Below are 16,009 nucleotides of genomic sequence, written 5' to 3'. Positions count from 1 at the left end.
TATCTTGCTGAAATGGCAAAGATTTCGGCTTATTTGAAGAATCATTCAAATGAACAATTTTTATCAATATGGAGAAGATGGATTGTTTATATTCAAAAGAAGCATAGAGTGGTAGAATATAACTTAGGTTTTTAGATTTTTTTATTTTGTTTATTCTTTCTATCTTTTTTGTAGATTAAGATATTTTGTGGAGTTAGGGATATTAGTATTTGTTTACTCATATATGAATATTATCCTGGGACTAGGTTTGAGAAGTCCGGGGGGGGGATGGGGGGTTTTTATCTGTTATTGTGTTTATTATGCTTGTGATTGTTTTTTTTTATGATGGAAAATAATAAAAATTCTTTGGAAAAAAAACACAATATTTTATAGTATTGACTCTGTTAGACCTCTTGGAAGAATTTTTATTACTTTGGTAATTTGTTTTAAGGAACTTACCAAATAATTTTAGTGGTCTCAAGTTGCTCTTTTGCTAGCAGATAAAAATCATAATTCTTTGGGCTATTTGTCTCCCAATATTCATTCCCCTCTCTCTGCACTGCCTGTACATACAGGAGGTATGATAAATTCATACAGATCTTCTAGTTTGCTTACGATTGCTTACGATTTTGTTACTACCACACCACTGTTAGAAATGACAAAATTAAAGTGGTGCCTTTTGTGCATTTGGAAAGTTATCTCTCCTTCAGGTATCATTAATATCCAATACTAAAGAAATGGTCTACCAGTCAATCTTAAGCCATTGTGATGTGGGTAATAAAATGCAAGGAAATAAGGAGTATAATCAATAAAGCTATATTAGAAACAAATTTAATACTGCAGGATCCAATCTGGGTTGGTCACGTGGAAGAGAGGTTAAGTCATACTGGAGCCCATCCTTGGGAAACTTTTCTCTAGCAGAGTGAGAAGCAGATTTAATATTAAAATCTCTAGCATATTTAATATTTTTCGGAACCATTCCTTATCACATGTATCAGATTGCATAGCCTGTCTGCTCCATATCTTTCTAACAGTTGCTGTCCAACAGGACAGAAGGAAACAATTTTTTTTACAAATTAATTAATTGATATATAGAGCCTACCAACTAAAAAAAAATTACTTGGAGTGGCATACAAATGTCCACTAGAAGCACAAATCCCCTCTCTCTCCACCTAACAAGTAAAAGAAAAAACACACAATACTTTAAAAACAAGTAAAATAATAAAATTACATCCAGATAAAAATGTACTGTAACTAACAAACGGGGCTCTTCTCATCTAAACCCAAAGGCTGGGGAAATTAAATGACATTATCTAATTAATTTGTACTTTATGTCCAACTCCATTCAAATTTAGTTTTTATGCGCAATTTCTTCTTCTTCTATCCCAGGAATCTTTGGGAATGCAGTTCCAGCATGCCAGTAGAAGACCTAGTACTTTCATTGGGTAGAAGAATTGGCACATCTTTGTTGGGTATAATTTGTGTCATTCAAATATAAGTAATATAGAGGTGCAGACACTGGTTGCTTATTCTCTTAAAATTTCCTAACTAATTTTCCACAATCCTGTTTTATCAATGGAAGAGCTAATAGTTGGTGGGACAGAAATAATAGAAAAGGGTGGTGGCTTGCAGATGCATTGATGGAGCGGTTCTCAATTGGCAATATGCATATGAATTGAAATATAGAGTAAAGATATTGTGACATGAATTGTGTAACAGTATGTTTGTGAACACTGTATCGTTGGGAAAAATGGCTTTTAATTTATAACAATATGGATCTTAAATCCCTCAGCAGAGTATTGAGAAGCCTCTACATTGATAGACAGAGATAGTCAATAGACACTCATTTAGCTGTGACACCAGTTTACAGCCATTCTTCATTTAGCAGCTACCTTAGTTAGGGACCATTAGAAACTACAACAGTAAACTGTGATAATAATTTTCTGACCCATGGGTGCGTTAATGATCAAGTTTCATGTACCTGACAACACAGTCTCCAGTTTCAAACCGATTTAAGGTCTGGTCAGCTTCAGGTAGCAATGCAAACCAACCAGAGAATGCTGATCAATTAATTAAGGTTAAAGAGCAGAGCTTGTTAATTTGTGGTTAGCAGTTATTAGGGAAGTGCTGCACTACAGAGAAAAGCAGTTCATAATGAAAAGCAGTGAAAGAAAGCTTGCTTACTTTATTATTAATAATAGCTTGTTTAGATAGCTCCATGAGGCGATAACAAGGCACTGCATAGGAGAACGTTATTGAAGTGAGGGCAGCAACCAGTAATCTTCAGTCACAGTGTGTCTATGTATCATGTGCTATGCGATTCTTTCACAACTGGAATGGAATGTGGCCATAAATGAGCAGAGGGTGTATTCACAGGTTTTTGATATTTCTATTGTTTTCAAAACATTGTGTGCTTTCAAAATATGTCCAGAAAATTAGCAAGGAAGCTGTTTTCTTGTACTCCTTTTTTATTTTTCAAATGTTATCTGAACCTTGTCCAGGTATGAGGGATGGGGGAATTGGTGTCTACATAAAATCTTGTGAAAAGTTTATGGATTTTTTTTAATCAAAAATGTAATTGCACTGAAGAAAGATTATAACGGTAATAGAAAAAAAAAATCTCAAGATCAAGATTGCTTTGCAGTCTTTTGAAGTAATAATGTTAAATGATACTGCTTTTACAGTACAAGAAGGATTTGCTCTTTTTTTTTAAATCAAATTGATAGAAATAAGCTATTACCATACGTGAGCACAAAAAAGAGTCTGGCAAAGGAAGCTGCTCTTGACCAATGTTGTCATTAGTGGAATGAGTGTTATTGAAAAAAAAAATAAAGCTGAATAAACGTAAAGCCATGGGATTTTTTCCCTCCTTTTGCTAGCAATTAGTAATAATAGTAGTGCCAAAAATAGTGGTGATAATATTCTCTCATCTGTTAAGCAGACGTCATGAGTCCATCTGTGATATATACTAGAATTGATGATTATCTTACTTCCAGAAATTTAGTCAGTTTTTGTTTGTGCATGTGTATTTCTTAAAAAAGACTCACATCTTAACTGGGCAGATCTCTTGGGTATACATAAAGATAAGGGCAAGTCTGATTCAGAAAATCTCTGCAGTTATCAATGTGCCTTTTGCGTATAGGAGCTTTATATTACAGGTTTTTCAGTATTTTTATCTCTGTCAGTCACTTGTATAAAACTGGCAGCTATATACATTAAATAATTAAGAGTAAGGAAATAATTTTTGTTCTGTTTTGGTTGCCATCTGAAAGTATTTTGAAAAATTCTTCCCTGTCAATTCTATATTTATTTTATATTTCACTGAAGTTGAACTTATTGTAGGGCCGAAAGGACATGTATACTGGCCAGGAAAATTAATCCAAATCCAGACTACATATAAAATTAAACCCCCTGGGGAAATACTTTTAAATTGAGTCTTTTTATTTTAAATATTCCTATTACAACAACTTTGTTCACAGATTGACACAAATTTACATATCCAGTGTTTTATCGTTTGGGAGGAATGCCTCTGTTAATCCACATTTTCAAAAAGAAATCGATGAAATTCTCATAAACACAATAGAAACAAACTTCCATTCACCATCTTGAAGGCTTTGTCACAGTTTGAATTCCCCGACATTCCATAAAATGCATCTTTGCAGGTTGCAATCAGTGTAGGAGATATTCATAATCACACAGAAATTTAAACACAGAAATTTCACAACAAAAGGGGAGAGGGAAACACAATTATATAATTTTACTTGCACATATTAAGGAGGCAAAATGATAATTCAAACAACAGGAAAATATCTTTCTTTGAGGTCACATGTAGAAAGCACAAAGAGCAATTTTAACTTCTAATCAATAAAATAAATCATACACATTTTTGACAAGGCTTTGTTTTTGCATGGCTTCTTCAAATATGTATTTTAGAAGATACAATTTATATCTTCAGGAAATTATATCATCACTGGATGGTTATATTTATATACAATCTGATGCAATAAATAAGAACGATCCTTGTCTCTAGAATTGTAACACAAACATGAATATTACTGTGCATGTGGAAACTTGATTCTTAAATAAAGGTGCTAAAAAGATTTAACCTCTTTTGGCAAAAACAAAGAACTACCGGTAACTTTTGCTGAGTTATTCATCTTTTTTCTTTTCTGGAATTTGTCATAAATATGGATAATAAGTAACTTTAAATAAACTGTCCCATAAATATATGCCAAGTGATGTAAGAGCTTCTTCTCCTTGGCATGATTTCAGCAACATGCTCATTTATCAAAATAAAAAATTATGCTGTCATGCCAGTTAAGTGCTTTAACTTGTATGTGTCAAAGTAGTTCCTCTAAACAGGACCACCTTTTCATTCGTGACAAGACCATACAGTTCTTACTACTTATATTATGCATTTGGATTTTCCATTTATTTTCTTCTTCTTTTGCAATATATTAAATATTGATAATTTAATCAGTAAACGTTCAACTTTATAACCAGAAAGAAAGTACAGTGAGATTGACTAATAGCACCCATTTCCACTTCAAGTATCCTATCTAATTAGAGAATCTGTAATTTAAAAGCTTCTTGGCTAAGTGGTTTCAATTAGTGATCAGTTTACTACCTGGTCACTTTAGATATTCTCCAGCAGCCTGTTACTTTAAATCAGTGTTTGATAAGATCAGTTATTTATCAAATACAAAAAAATATGATTAGTAGAAAATGTGGTTTCTGAAAGTAAAAATCAAACTGATTCATCAGTGTGCTTGGGCATTATTGTCTAGTGTTAAAATAGTACATAACATTCATTTTAGTATATCCATGAGACAGGATGATAAGATACAGTCAGGAAAATATGTTTTGTATGCTGTACATTTGGCTTTAAATTTTTAAGGTTTACTTTTTTTACTAAGTAGTGCAAAATTACAATGCATTGATACAAAATCACTCCTATTTAGTAATCATTTTCCCACTTTTTTCACCTTGTGCTTGTTTACTGGATACAGGTTGGCACACTGAATAACAGCACGATCCTGTTTTATTTTTACTGATATAAATATAAGCTCTAATAAGTTCAGTGGGGCTCATATCCAATTTATTTTTGCTCAGAATAGCACAAAGAGCATCCCTTACACATATGTGATGTTTTTTCATTGTCATATTTAAATTGCACTGAATAAAGTAACATTTCAAATTGACTTTCTGTGCATATTGACAAAATTCAGTAATACAGGAATGGCACTGTAATTCTTTATACAACGGATGTCAGTGAAGAATAAAATATCCAGTTCATTTTACATACAAAAGTGAAGCTATGATAAAGCATACCACCCAGTGGTTTTTCCAAAAGTTTCTCTTCAGAGAAATGTTAATCTATGTTTGTTAAGGTTCCCATAATTTATCTGTCACTAAAAAATGAGTTATGAGACTTTAAACAATATGATTGAAGCAAAAGCACCTGTTTGACTAAATTGTTATCAGTGAGAGAAATTAATATTAATTAACTTTGACTGGATCACTGACAAGATCCTTTCCCTCAGGAATAAAAAGAATTCATTACACCTACTGGGTATAAAGTAAATGATTAGAAACACTTTAAATGACACATTGATTAGATTGTCAATAATGATTGTGGCATTTTTCACTATATTCTACATTCTTGTAGGACTGGATTATTAAAATAATGGTTTAGAGGTGGTTGTGAGGTAAATAAATTCATGTACATTATGAATGTGCAGATTTTAAAAAATCATTTTTCTGTTCTAGCATTATTTTCAAATGATTTTTATATGTGTTATGATATAGTCATTCCAGGATGATCTAAAGAGGAAAAATGTTCTGAAAAAAAAACAAGAGTTCTATAAAATCTTAAAATTTTTATAATGTATAAGCAAAATTGGAAAAAGTTGTTTGCTGCCTTGTATATTTGAAATGAAAAAGTGCAACTTCCAATCTTCCCTTGGATTTCCTTCCTCTCTTCTTTTTAGGGAAAAACCTATGTTAGTTTCCTTTGAGGGAATCATTCCGGAATAGAGTGTGGGAGTAAACTGATACATTTCAATATGCAGAATATATTGAAGATCTTGCTTGTCCAGGGACAAGACACTATTCATTTAGAAAAGAACAGTACATGACCTCCGGTTTGCCATCGCGGCTGCTGGAAGGCAAGCTCTGTCTTCTGCATTCAGTTTCACTCTGCTAGGGGACCCTGGAAAGGGTCGAAAGTCGCTCTGTAGGGGCGATCAGCAAGGAGGGCACCCTCACTTGATCGCGGGAAGGCGGCAGCTCTTCCGCTCGATCCGGGGCAGCCCTCCAAACCGGCGGAGGAAAGACCGGCCATAGTAATATGGGTCGTCACTAGGCTGCAGACAGCCGAAATCAAACTCACCACCAAGCACTTCGAACGCAAAGCAGATGAAACTGGGTGAGATCCGATCTTCTCCTTATCCTAAGTATTTTCTTTTCCTGTAAAAGCTGCCGAAAGTATCTTTCCCCCTGTGAAGAGGGAGGGAAGGGAATTTCTATCCCACCCTCTAAGAATAGCGGCGACTGACTACCCAAGGAAATTAAAGCACTAAAAGAACAATTTTAATCTAATTGGATTTATATGTTCCTGAAACTTGGGGACCAAACATTTTCTTATTTTTATTGGAGACTTTTGCTTTTATCTACAAAAAAGAAATAAAATTGGAAAAAGAATTATAAACATTTTGGACTTAAAAAACTTTAAACGGCATTGGTGACATCTTGTGGTGAAGTTTGGTATTACAACTTATTTCCTAAAAGAAACTTGGCTTGAAGACCTTGGCACCACCTGTGAGAAACTCAGATGTAAAGAAAACAGCTGAGCAGCATAATTGGCCTACTTGAACTATGAATGTAAACCTTTACTGATTTTCAGAGTTATATGTGGGGAATTGCCTTCCTATCTCTTTATTCGAGGAACATTGGTTACTATATGAGATGATGAAAGACCTTGGACTATAAAAACTTGCTTGACAAACGACTTTTACTAAAAGACTATCTATAAACACGTGAAAGAGAGGTCCCATACATAGTTATAAAATTATTTTTAACGTCTGATTTTAAAGTCCTCAACTTAACACATTATTAAAATATGGATGAAGACCAGGAAAAGATCCTTTCCATGTTGAAAGCAATACATGAAACCATTCTTTCAGCTTGTGATAAAATAAGACCTAACATAAAAAAACAAGATGCCAGCTTAGATACACAAACCCAAACTTTGACTACAACCAAAGAACAAACAACGCAGAAGACAACAGAAGAAGTGGAACAATCAAATATTAAGATGGAGGACACAATTGACCAACAAATACCGTTAATGGAAAATCCAGAAAAGGGAGTGACAACACTGAAAGTGGAAAAGATATTGTATTATTAAGTAGATGATTTAATATGGTGGGAAATAGATAACTTTTAGGAAATAGAACAAGACTATATTCAAATAGATAAAATGTGTATTTTGAATATTAGATTCTTTTATGAATTGAGATAAGGAAAATTTTGGTTATCTAAAGCCTGAAAATTATAAATATCAAAGGTTAAATTGGAATATTGATGGGAAATTAAAAATTGGGAAAAAATTAGTAACAGGATAAGGATTGTTTATGAAGATTGAATGTAAAAAGTAATTAAGATATGTATAAGCTAAAAAATTATTGATAAATGTAATAATGATGTTTTTACTGAGTTGATATAATAAGAACTGTATTAGCTTAAATACGAGACAGTAGATGTTAAAGGAAAAAGAGAGGAAATATTTGATATTGTAACTTGAGATTTGTGCCAAAGATTTTTATGTTATCAAACTATTAACCCAGCCACCACATTGCTTTTTAAATACTTAAATGTAAAATTGGAAAATTAATAAAATATTATTAAAAGAAAAGAACAGTATATGACTAGCACACATAATACATATATACATAGTACTTTCACAATCTAAACTGATCTGTTTTAAAAATAAGATCATCCAGTACAGATTTGCAAATGTCTTTGTATGAAGACTTTGTATGAAGTCTTTATATGTATGAAGATACTTTTATCTATAACTCTGAATATCAAGAACTAAAATTATTTGGGCTACATAGTTGTCGGAATCAGTTTGCCTTCAATTATACTGTCTACAAACTTTTACATATGTTCTTCAAATCACAATGCTACTACGTCTTTATGAATCTTTGTAAATGAATTAGTTGTAAAACATTTAAAGGGATTAAACACAATAAAATGTGAAATCATGTAATTAAAAAACTTGTTTTCCCAATAAACCATTTTCATGTGAAACACATTTTATATAAAACACATGTGTAAACCATAGGATAAAATCTTGTATCTTTCTTTTTAATTAGAAATTAGTCCAGGTGACATCCCTCAAAAACAATTTAGACTATAGGCGAATGGCTTATAGCTGACAATTTGAGTTTTCATATTGTGGCAGAAGACATAAATTTGAAATTCAAAACAAAAGATGAGTTTGTATCATTAGAAATTCAGTAACATTTTCTTTATACAGGAGAGTTTCAAGTGACACAATTTTTGTTCAGGTATCCCTAATTCTACTTCACGTAGTTTTAGGATTATATATTCATGAACTTTTACAAAAGTAACAAACTCCATCAATAAGTATACATTTACCAACATTTGGGGTCCATGACAGCAACTCCTAAATATAATTAGTGTACACTGAAATTCAGTTCCACACAAAGCAATTATGGGCCATATTAAGAGATGGTATTATAAATATTTTCCAATCCAGTAAGTGGCAATGTTTTAGCAAGATACAGCATACATCATTTTTAAAATTTACATATGACATAGAAGGATGTCTTCTTCTTGCACATATAACATACATAAACAATCATTTTGACCATGTGTAGTTTATTTGTTCTGTGCATTAATTTATTATTTAAGATAATTTTCAGAAATGTTACTTTAATGTATAACGAGTGACAGAGATGAAATAATATCCTAGTTTTATCGTTTTCCAGTATTACTCTTTCTTAAATTGCTCATATTTAGCAATTAACATTGTAATTGAGTATTTATTCTATAGTTTCACGTGGTGCTGAACACAACTTGGAGACCTAAAATTTAACTATTACAGAGTTAAAGCAAAATACGGAAAGAGAGATATTTCTTATAGCTGTGCTTGTACTATAATAGAAGCATTTTCACATAATCAGGGGTAGCGATTACTAAGAGTAACACTGTAGATTTTATTTGTAAAAGCTGATGGCATTTTTCCTGGGCCAGATTTATTATGAGAATTTGCTGCTCCATAATTGTTAAATGTCTGTTGTATGAAAAGTTCATATATGAAGCCAAAATACAATTTAAAGTCTACTTTAAAATTTTGAGGAAACAAAATCAGTGAAAAAGAGACAACTCTATGCTCTTCTTTATATTGCATTTGATACTGTGTAACTGATAATAGTTTAATCATCAGAAAAAGATACTTGCTCTACACCACTTCAATATTCTATGTTCTTTTGAAAGTAATATGCCCAACACAAAATAATACAGTTTGCTTTGCATATTGCTTTGCGCACCCTCCTTCCCCAAATGTACAAATGGCATTCAAATAGTTCCAACAGCTATACGAGCATAAAAATACACACATAAACACTCATGGGGAACTGGATCTTGCAGTCTCCAGCATCACCCTACTTATCAAATGCAAATCTGAATTCTGGGAGATATTGAAGATGCTGAAGAATATGGCACAGAGAATTGGAGATGAAATTCTTAGCAATTTAAGGGATCCCTTTGTCTCCCATGACACCAGAAAGCAGCATCTTTCTATTTGGACTAAAGCCACAACTTATACTCTCAAATACAAATATTTTCCAAAAGTTCAAATTTCATTCTGTCACATATACACATATTCAAAGTTTTTCTTTTAGTTTCTTAATGCAACTGCTGGTGAACCTAGAGAAGTCACAGTTTCCCATAAGAGAACATTTTTTTAAAGTTATGAATATATGAAAAAATAAGCATATTCTTAAAGAAGTATCACTTTTAGTTTTCATTCTAATTTTATGGCCTTTCGTTCTTAAATGTATTTCATGTATCTCATGAAGCCACTGGCCTGAATGAGTTTTCATGGGTTCTATGATGACCATTTACAACTGGTACAAAAGGAATGTAACACTTCTTACATTTATAACTTGCTGAACGTATTCTTTAAAAAATGGAAAAGATTAACCTTGCAAAGTCATTTATCTAAATATTTTGTTGAACAAAAAGTTTGAAAGTCCGAAGTTCAGAAACAACGGAACAGTTAACATAGGGTACATTAGCACCAAGTTTGATTACATATGTACTATGAACCTTGGATAATTAATTTCAGATAGCAAAAGTTCATTTGGACATTTTTTAGCATTGAAGAAACCAGGATGTTTTAATTCTGCAATTATGGACTGGATGATTATAAAGCACTGCATACATGTTTACATATTACAGAATTGAAGCAAATTTATGGGGAAATGTATTGACTATTGCAGATCTTCTAATAAAAATACATTTGAATGAACAGAGTACACTTATAACAACGCCTTCCATTTTGTTATCTCTATTTCCTATTGGGTGGGATACTTGCTCATAGAAGAAAACCTGATTTTCCTGCTTTTGTCTCCCCCATGACAATTTTCTCTATCATTAAAGCTGAGTCTACAGGAGAAATATGTTCCTTGTGTGTGTACGATATGGACAAATAAGTAAATAGGATGGAGACCATCAGATATAACCCCTCTCATGAGGATAGAGTTAAACATTTTATTTCAACTATTTTTTCAGGAAACCCCTGAATTAAATGTTATTTTTGAGTTTAAAATGCTGATTTCACAAACTGAAACTTGGGAGTCTCATGTGAAAAATTCACATGTGTGTACACACAGAGACACCACCACACAAAATCCATTTTCTAAAATTTGAGACTAACTGTTGTCATTCTATTTCCTCAGATTCTGGGATTTATGGCAAATTTAAAATGTGAACAGTTATTTGTTTTTTTGAATTTTATCCCATTTTTATTACTTTATAAGTAATTCAATGTAGCAAACATACCTAATACTTCTTCCTATTTTCACCATGCAACAAACCTGTGAGGTAGGTTAGCCTGAAAGAGAATGACTGGCCCAAAGTCACTCAGCTGGCTATCATGCCTATGGTGGGATTAGAACTCACAGTCTCCTGATTTCTAAACCACCACACCACACTGGTTCTCTTTATTCACTGTGATATCATAACAAATCATTCCCAAGAAAACCTAAAAGTAAACTTAACTGTCCAGTGTCTTGTTTTTTTATCATAAGTTAAATACATTTAAACTATCTTTAAAAGGGACTATTTTAGTCTAATAGTGAAAAATATCATTTATGAAATATCTTTGAATTAACTATTAAGTCCTTCTTTTTTTGATACCGATAAAACCATGTGGAGGAAAAGTCTTTAAATAAAGACGCCTCCATACTATCAGCTTGCATTGCCTGAAGAAGTTATATATATATTCATTTCATGTTAAACACAGGCTGAATTAATACCTTCAGAAAAGAACATGAAACCAAGCCACAAACTGGTAAGTCAATTAATAACATTTTGAAATTCAAGGTTGAATGCATCTTCCCAAATACACGCTTAAAATAACTTTTTTCAACTTAAACTCTTTGCTGTAAAATGCTGAACGTAGCAGTATTCTGCAATTTGAAAACTGCTTACCATTCTGCAGATTGTGTTCATTAATAAAAGTAATTAAAAATTAATATGTTCTATAGGCCAGGGATCCCCAACCCCCAGTCCATGGACCGGTACCGGGCCACGGCATGCCGCAACTGGACCACACAAACAAGCGAAGCCCCATTTGCATGATGCAGGCAGCACACAAAACCACACACTCTCTGGTCCATGGAAAAAACTTTCTCCACGGAACCAGTCCCTGGTGCCCAAAAGGTTGGGGACCTCTGCTATGGGCTACTGAAAGCTATCAAAATTAGGAAAGAAAAAAAAACCTCTCCTGCTCATCCCTGTTGTAAGGAGAGATGGCAGCAAGTTGTTCATCTGTCAACAGTTTCCAAACCAAACATACAAAAACAAACTGCTGCTGAATATTGGCAATGCTGATAAAGGCGATCATCTCTTAACTTGCCTTCTCCTCTATTCTCAAGAGTTTCATCAGTAATTGTTCATCAGTGTTCCATTTTATGAAGGTAATTCAGCCTGTTGCTGCTCAGGATCAAAAAAAATGTCAATAGGAAAAGGTGATCATTTACAAAACATATGCAATTTGTGTTTTCATTTTAGAAAGAAATGCAAATCATGGACAATAACATTGCTTAAACCAGAGGTCCCCAACCCCTGGTCTGTGAACCAGTACCGGGCCGCGGCATGCCAGCAACCGGGCCGCACAAACCAGCAACGCCCCATCCGCGGGATGCAGGCAGCACACAAAACCACACACCCTCCGGTTCGCAGAAAAACCTCTCTCCACAGAACCAGTCCCTGATGCCCAAAAGGTTGGGGACATTTGGATTAAACTCTAAACCATAAACACTTGTGCCCCTCTTAAGACCTAAGACATATTGGACCTCTTGGGTGAAAACTCAAGGTTGCCATATTGCAATATTTTAACGTGACAAAATGGAAAATTGGGAAATACATACAAAATCGTTATTGGGACTGTATTCAGTTACTTTGATTAATACAAAAGTAAACTCAATGAAATTTGAATATTTGTCTTAGGCTGACTTTTTAACTTTTTTTTTTGGAAACCAGTACAAAAGCCAAAGGAGCTTCTCATCTTGAAAGAACTTAGGCATTTATAGATTAGACTAATAAGTGGTTAGCTTGCTTCCACTGATCCAGACTGATAAATATTTTTATCCAGCATTACAGTGTAAGTTTAATTTTCCCATTTTTCACAAAAAAATATCATTTTTTCTAATGTTCTTTTTTCTAATCATTGAAATAGATTAACCTGTGAAACTAAATGCAAATCTTCCCATTGGAGCATCCACCATGAAAGTCATTGGCTTCAAAATGGAAAATGTGACTAAATGATCAAAGCCTCACTCCTTTTTTAAATATCCATAGCATGGCAGTGCTCTTACATTAAAAATGACTTAAGTTTTGATCACCAAGTTCTGCCTGGCATTTGGAAGCCAGGGTCCAACACTGTGAATGAGCCTGCTTCCCATGGCGTATGCAAAGATGTTCCGCAACCAAAGATAATTTACAAGACACAACCATTTATAAACAATTTAGAGAGTAGTTTATAAAACAGAATCAAACATTGTTCTGGATATCCAGATGTATCATTCTATTTCATAAATTGTATTTGTTAAACCATAATAAATAGCTTGGTCCCATTGTTTCATGTTGATTATTTTAATACCCCTCTGCCCAATTTCTTTTGCTACCCTGCATAAACAAAACTGCTTTAATCAATATAAACATGATTGCCTTATGTAACTGACAGTGATGCATTGCAAAAATGATGAAACAAGAAATAGTATATAAGAGCTTAGTCCTCAGTGAACACTGTGAAACGCAGCAGGATTTCCAACAAATTATAAAATAATGTCGTGGCAGAGGTGCAGGATGGAAAAATTTGTGTAGCCATGTCATGGTCTTTAAAAGCACCCAAGTTATTTCTCATATCTCCCATAAGTACATACTGCAGAAGTTGCTACTTTTTGGTTTCCCACATGGGACAGTAAATGTATGATTAAAATATAACAGTAAGTCACCATAGTTTGGATTGTTTAAAGAAGGAAATCCAACATTGGATTATTACTCTTAATTCCTTTTCAAAATCTCAGCTCAGGAAAACACAAGAAGAGTCTGAAAGATGGTCACTTCTTCAACAAATAAACAGAAAGAGAAAGTGACCAATACCATCACTATTATTTTTTGAAAGATATCTTTATCTGGAAAGGAAGGAGAATGGTTAAGGTTTCAAGGCTTTAAGTGAATTATTGATCCACATTGAGAAGAAAGGCCAGATGACAAACAGTAATGCTTTACTCAGCACTTTTTCCCCCCTCTCCTCATCTTGGGATGGTGATTTTGACAGCTTCCCCCCCCCCATGATATAAAGTGCAGGAAAAATGGATAAAGGTTTAGTTCCAAAACCATTTCTCTAAATTACCAACAGACTTGTATTCTTGATGTCTCTTTACATGGTCACAAGCGAGACATGCGTGTGATTCCCAGAATCGAGAAAGGCGCACTGAAAAATCCTTCCTCCAGTTGAAGTAGCTAATATACAGTTTAGTGTTTTTGTCAAGCATCAGAAGGTAGTCTGAAAGGTCCTTTGGAGACAGGAAATCCTCCACATGTATGAAAGAATTAGCTGGGATGTAATTCTCATAGTTTTCTCTGGGAGGACCCAGAACAACTGGCACTGATCCAGCAAAAAGGGCATTGTAGAGTTTCTCTGTAATGTAGTCTTTATGGATAGAATTTTCAAAAGAAAGGTAAAACTTGCAAGTGGAAATAGTGGGGATCAAATTTTTATCACTGACATAATCTCCAAATGCTTGTCCGTAGGTATGAATTTCAATATATTTACTTAATTCATTATAATACTTAACTCTAGCATGCTCAGGATTCCAGTTACTCACTACCCAACATACGAGTTTTTCTTTATTCGGCATTTCGTACTCAAAGGAATTTGTGCTAACTATCATGAAGCCATAAGGCACCTGAATATCTGAATCCCGGCGATAGGTGAGGGTCAAATTGAACAGATGTTCAATCCCGCTCTTTTGTGGAGTATGGGTTGGAGATTCCAGGTTCATCCAGATCCATTTCTGAAATGCAGGTCTAGGTTGCTGAGGTAAATTAGTCAGATCCCAGCTAATGTCTCTGTGGTGAATGAGAACTGCCTGAGACCGGTTATATAGCGTGCGGTCCGTAGTCAGATGGCATCCATGGATATTAAATGTGGGACAGAATTTCAGATCAAATGTCTGTCCAAATGGCCACACCCATATCAGAATTGTTGTTTCATTAATGTAATCACTTTTGATTGAGAAGAAGTTCTTCATCTTTAGAACTGAGCTGGCTGATTCAATAGGGCTAGAGATCCAGCCACTTGTGGGTTTGATGTAGATCAGCAGACAGGCCATGAAACAGCCAAGCACAATGAAGAGAACTAGAAATGGCCGGAAAATTCCTTTGGATGATGATGTCATAATTTGATCTGCAAAGAAAAGAAGGCAAAGTTTAAAGTCGGTGTTTTTAGATTAAGGTGATGTTTATTAAAATTTGCATGCATAAAAGAACGATTTTGAAAGCATGTTTTATAGACACAAAATTACATATGTTGTTTGTTACATGCTATTGATAAACTCCAAAATTACAAATAATGGGAAAGAACCATAATATTTTTCACAAACCTGAATGAAAATTAAATTAATTGAAAATATGTACTGGGAATGAATGAAATGCAATGGAATGGAATACACTGTACTATGCTATATGTATTTATGTATTTGTATTTCAGTTTTAAAGTAATATCACTCAGTTAGTTGCATCGGTATTCAAGATAGTCTTTTATTGTTTCTGATTTCAGGGGAAGTCAAAAATTAAATATTTATATTATTTTTAGGGGAATTTTCCTTTTCCCTTTTCTTTTTTTTTATGTTTATAAATTTTGCCACTGTTATTGTTATATTGAACATTGTCTAATTTCAATAATTCTTTGTTCATTTGATATTGTACATATTTTTGAAAACACAACTTTGTTTAATAAACAAAATAACATATGAAACCTCTCCAAAAAGGATATATTTATTTATTAATTTTATTTATTTATTAATTTAATTTGTACCCCGCCCTTCTCCTCATGGGACTCAGGGCGGCTAACAGCCTCATAAAAACCACAATACAAATACAATGATATCTATATTAAAAACCGAATTAAAAGGAAATATTTAAGAAGGCCGATCATTAAAATTATCCTTAAAATACCCTTAAAAAACCCCGCTAAAAATCCCTAGGC

The 16,009-nt window shown here is 33.5% G+C and overlaps 1 protein-coding gene across 1 annotated transcript; it reads right to left on the bottom strand.

Moving 5' to 3' along the window:
• Positions 1–14,123: 14,123 nt before the first annotated feature.
• On the bottom strand, positions 14,124–15,200 carry FUT9 (fucosyltransferase 9). The gene has a single exon (XM_015821332.2). The coding sequence runs from the start codon at positions 15,198–15,200 to the stop codon at positions 14,124–14,126; it is 1,077 nt and encodes a 358-aa protein (XP_015676818.1).
• Positions 15,201–16,009: the final 809 nt, after the last annotated feature.

The sequence above is a fragment of the Protobothrops mucrosquamatus genome, unplaced genomic scaffold (assembly GCF_001527695.2).
Source record: "Protobothrops mucrosquamatus isolate PMUCROS unplaced genomic scaffold, P.Mucros_1.0 scaffold1307, whole genome shotgun sequence".
Lineage (NCBI taxonomy): Eukaryota > Metazoa > Chordata > Lepidosauria > Squamata > Viperidae > Protobothrops > Protobothrops mucrosquamatus.
This window is presented reverse-complemented; position numbering and strand designations above follow the sequence as displayed.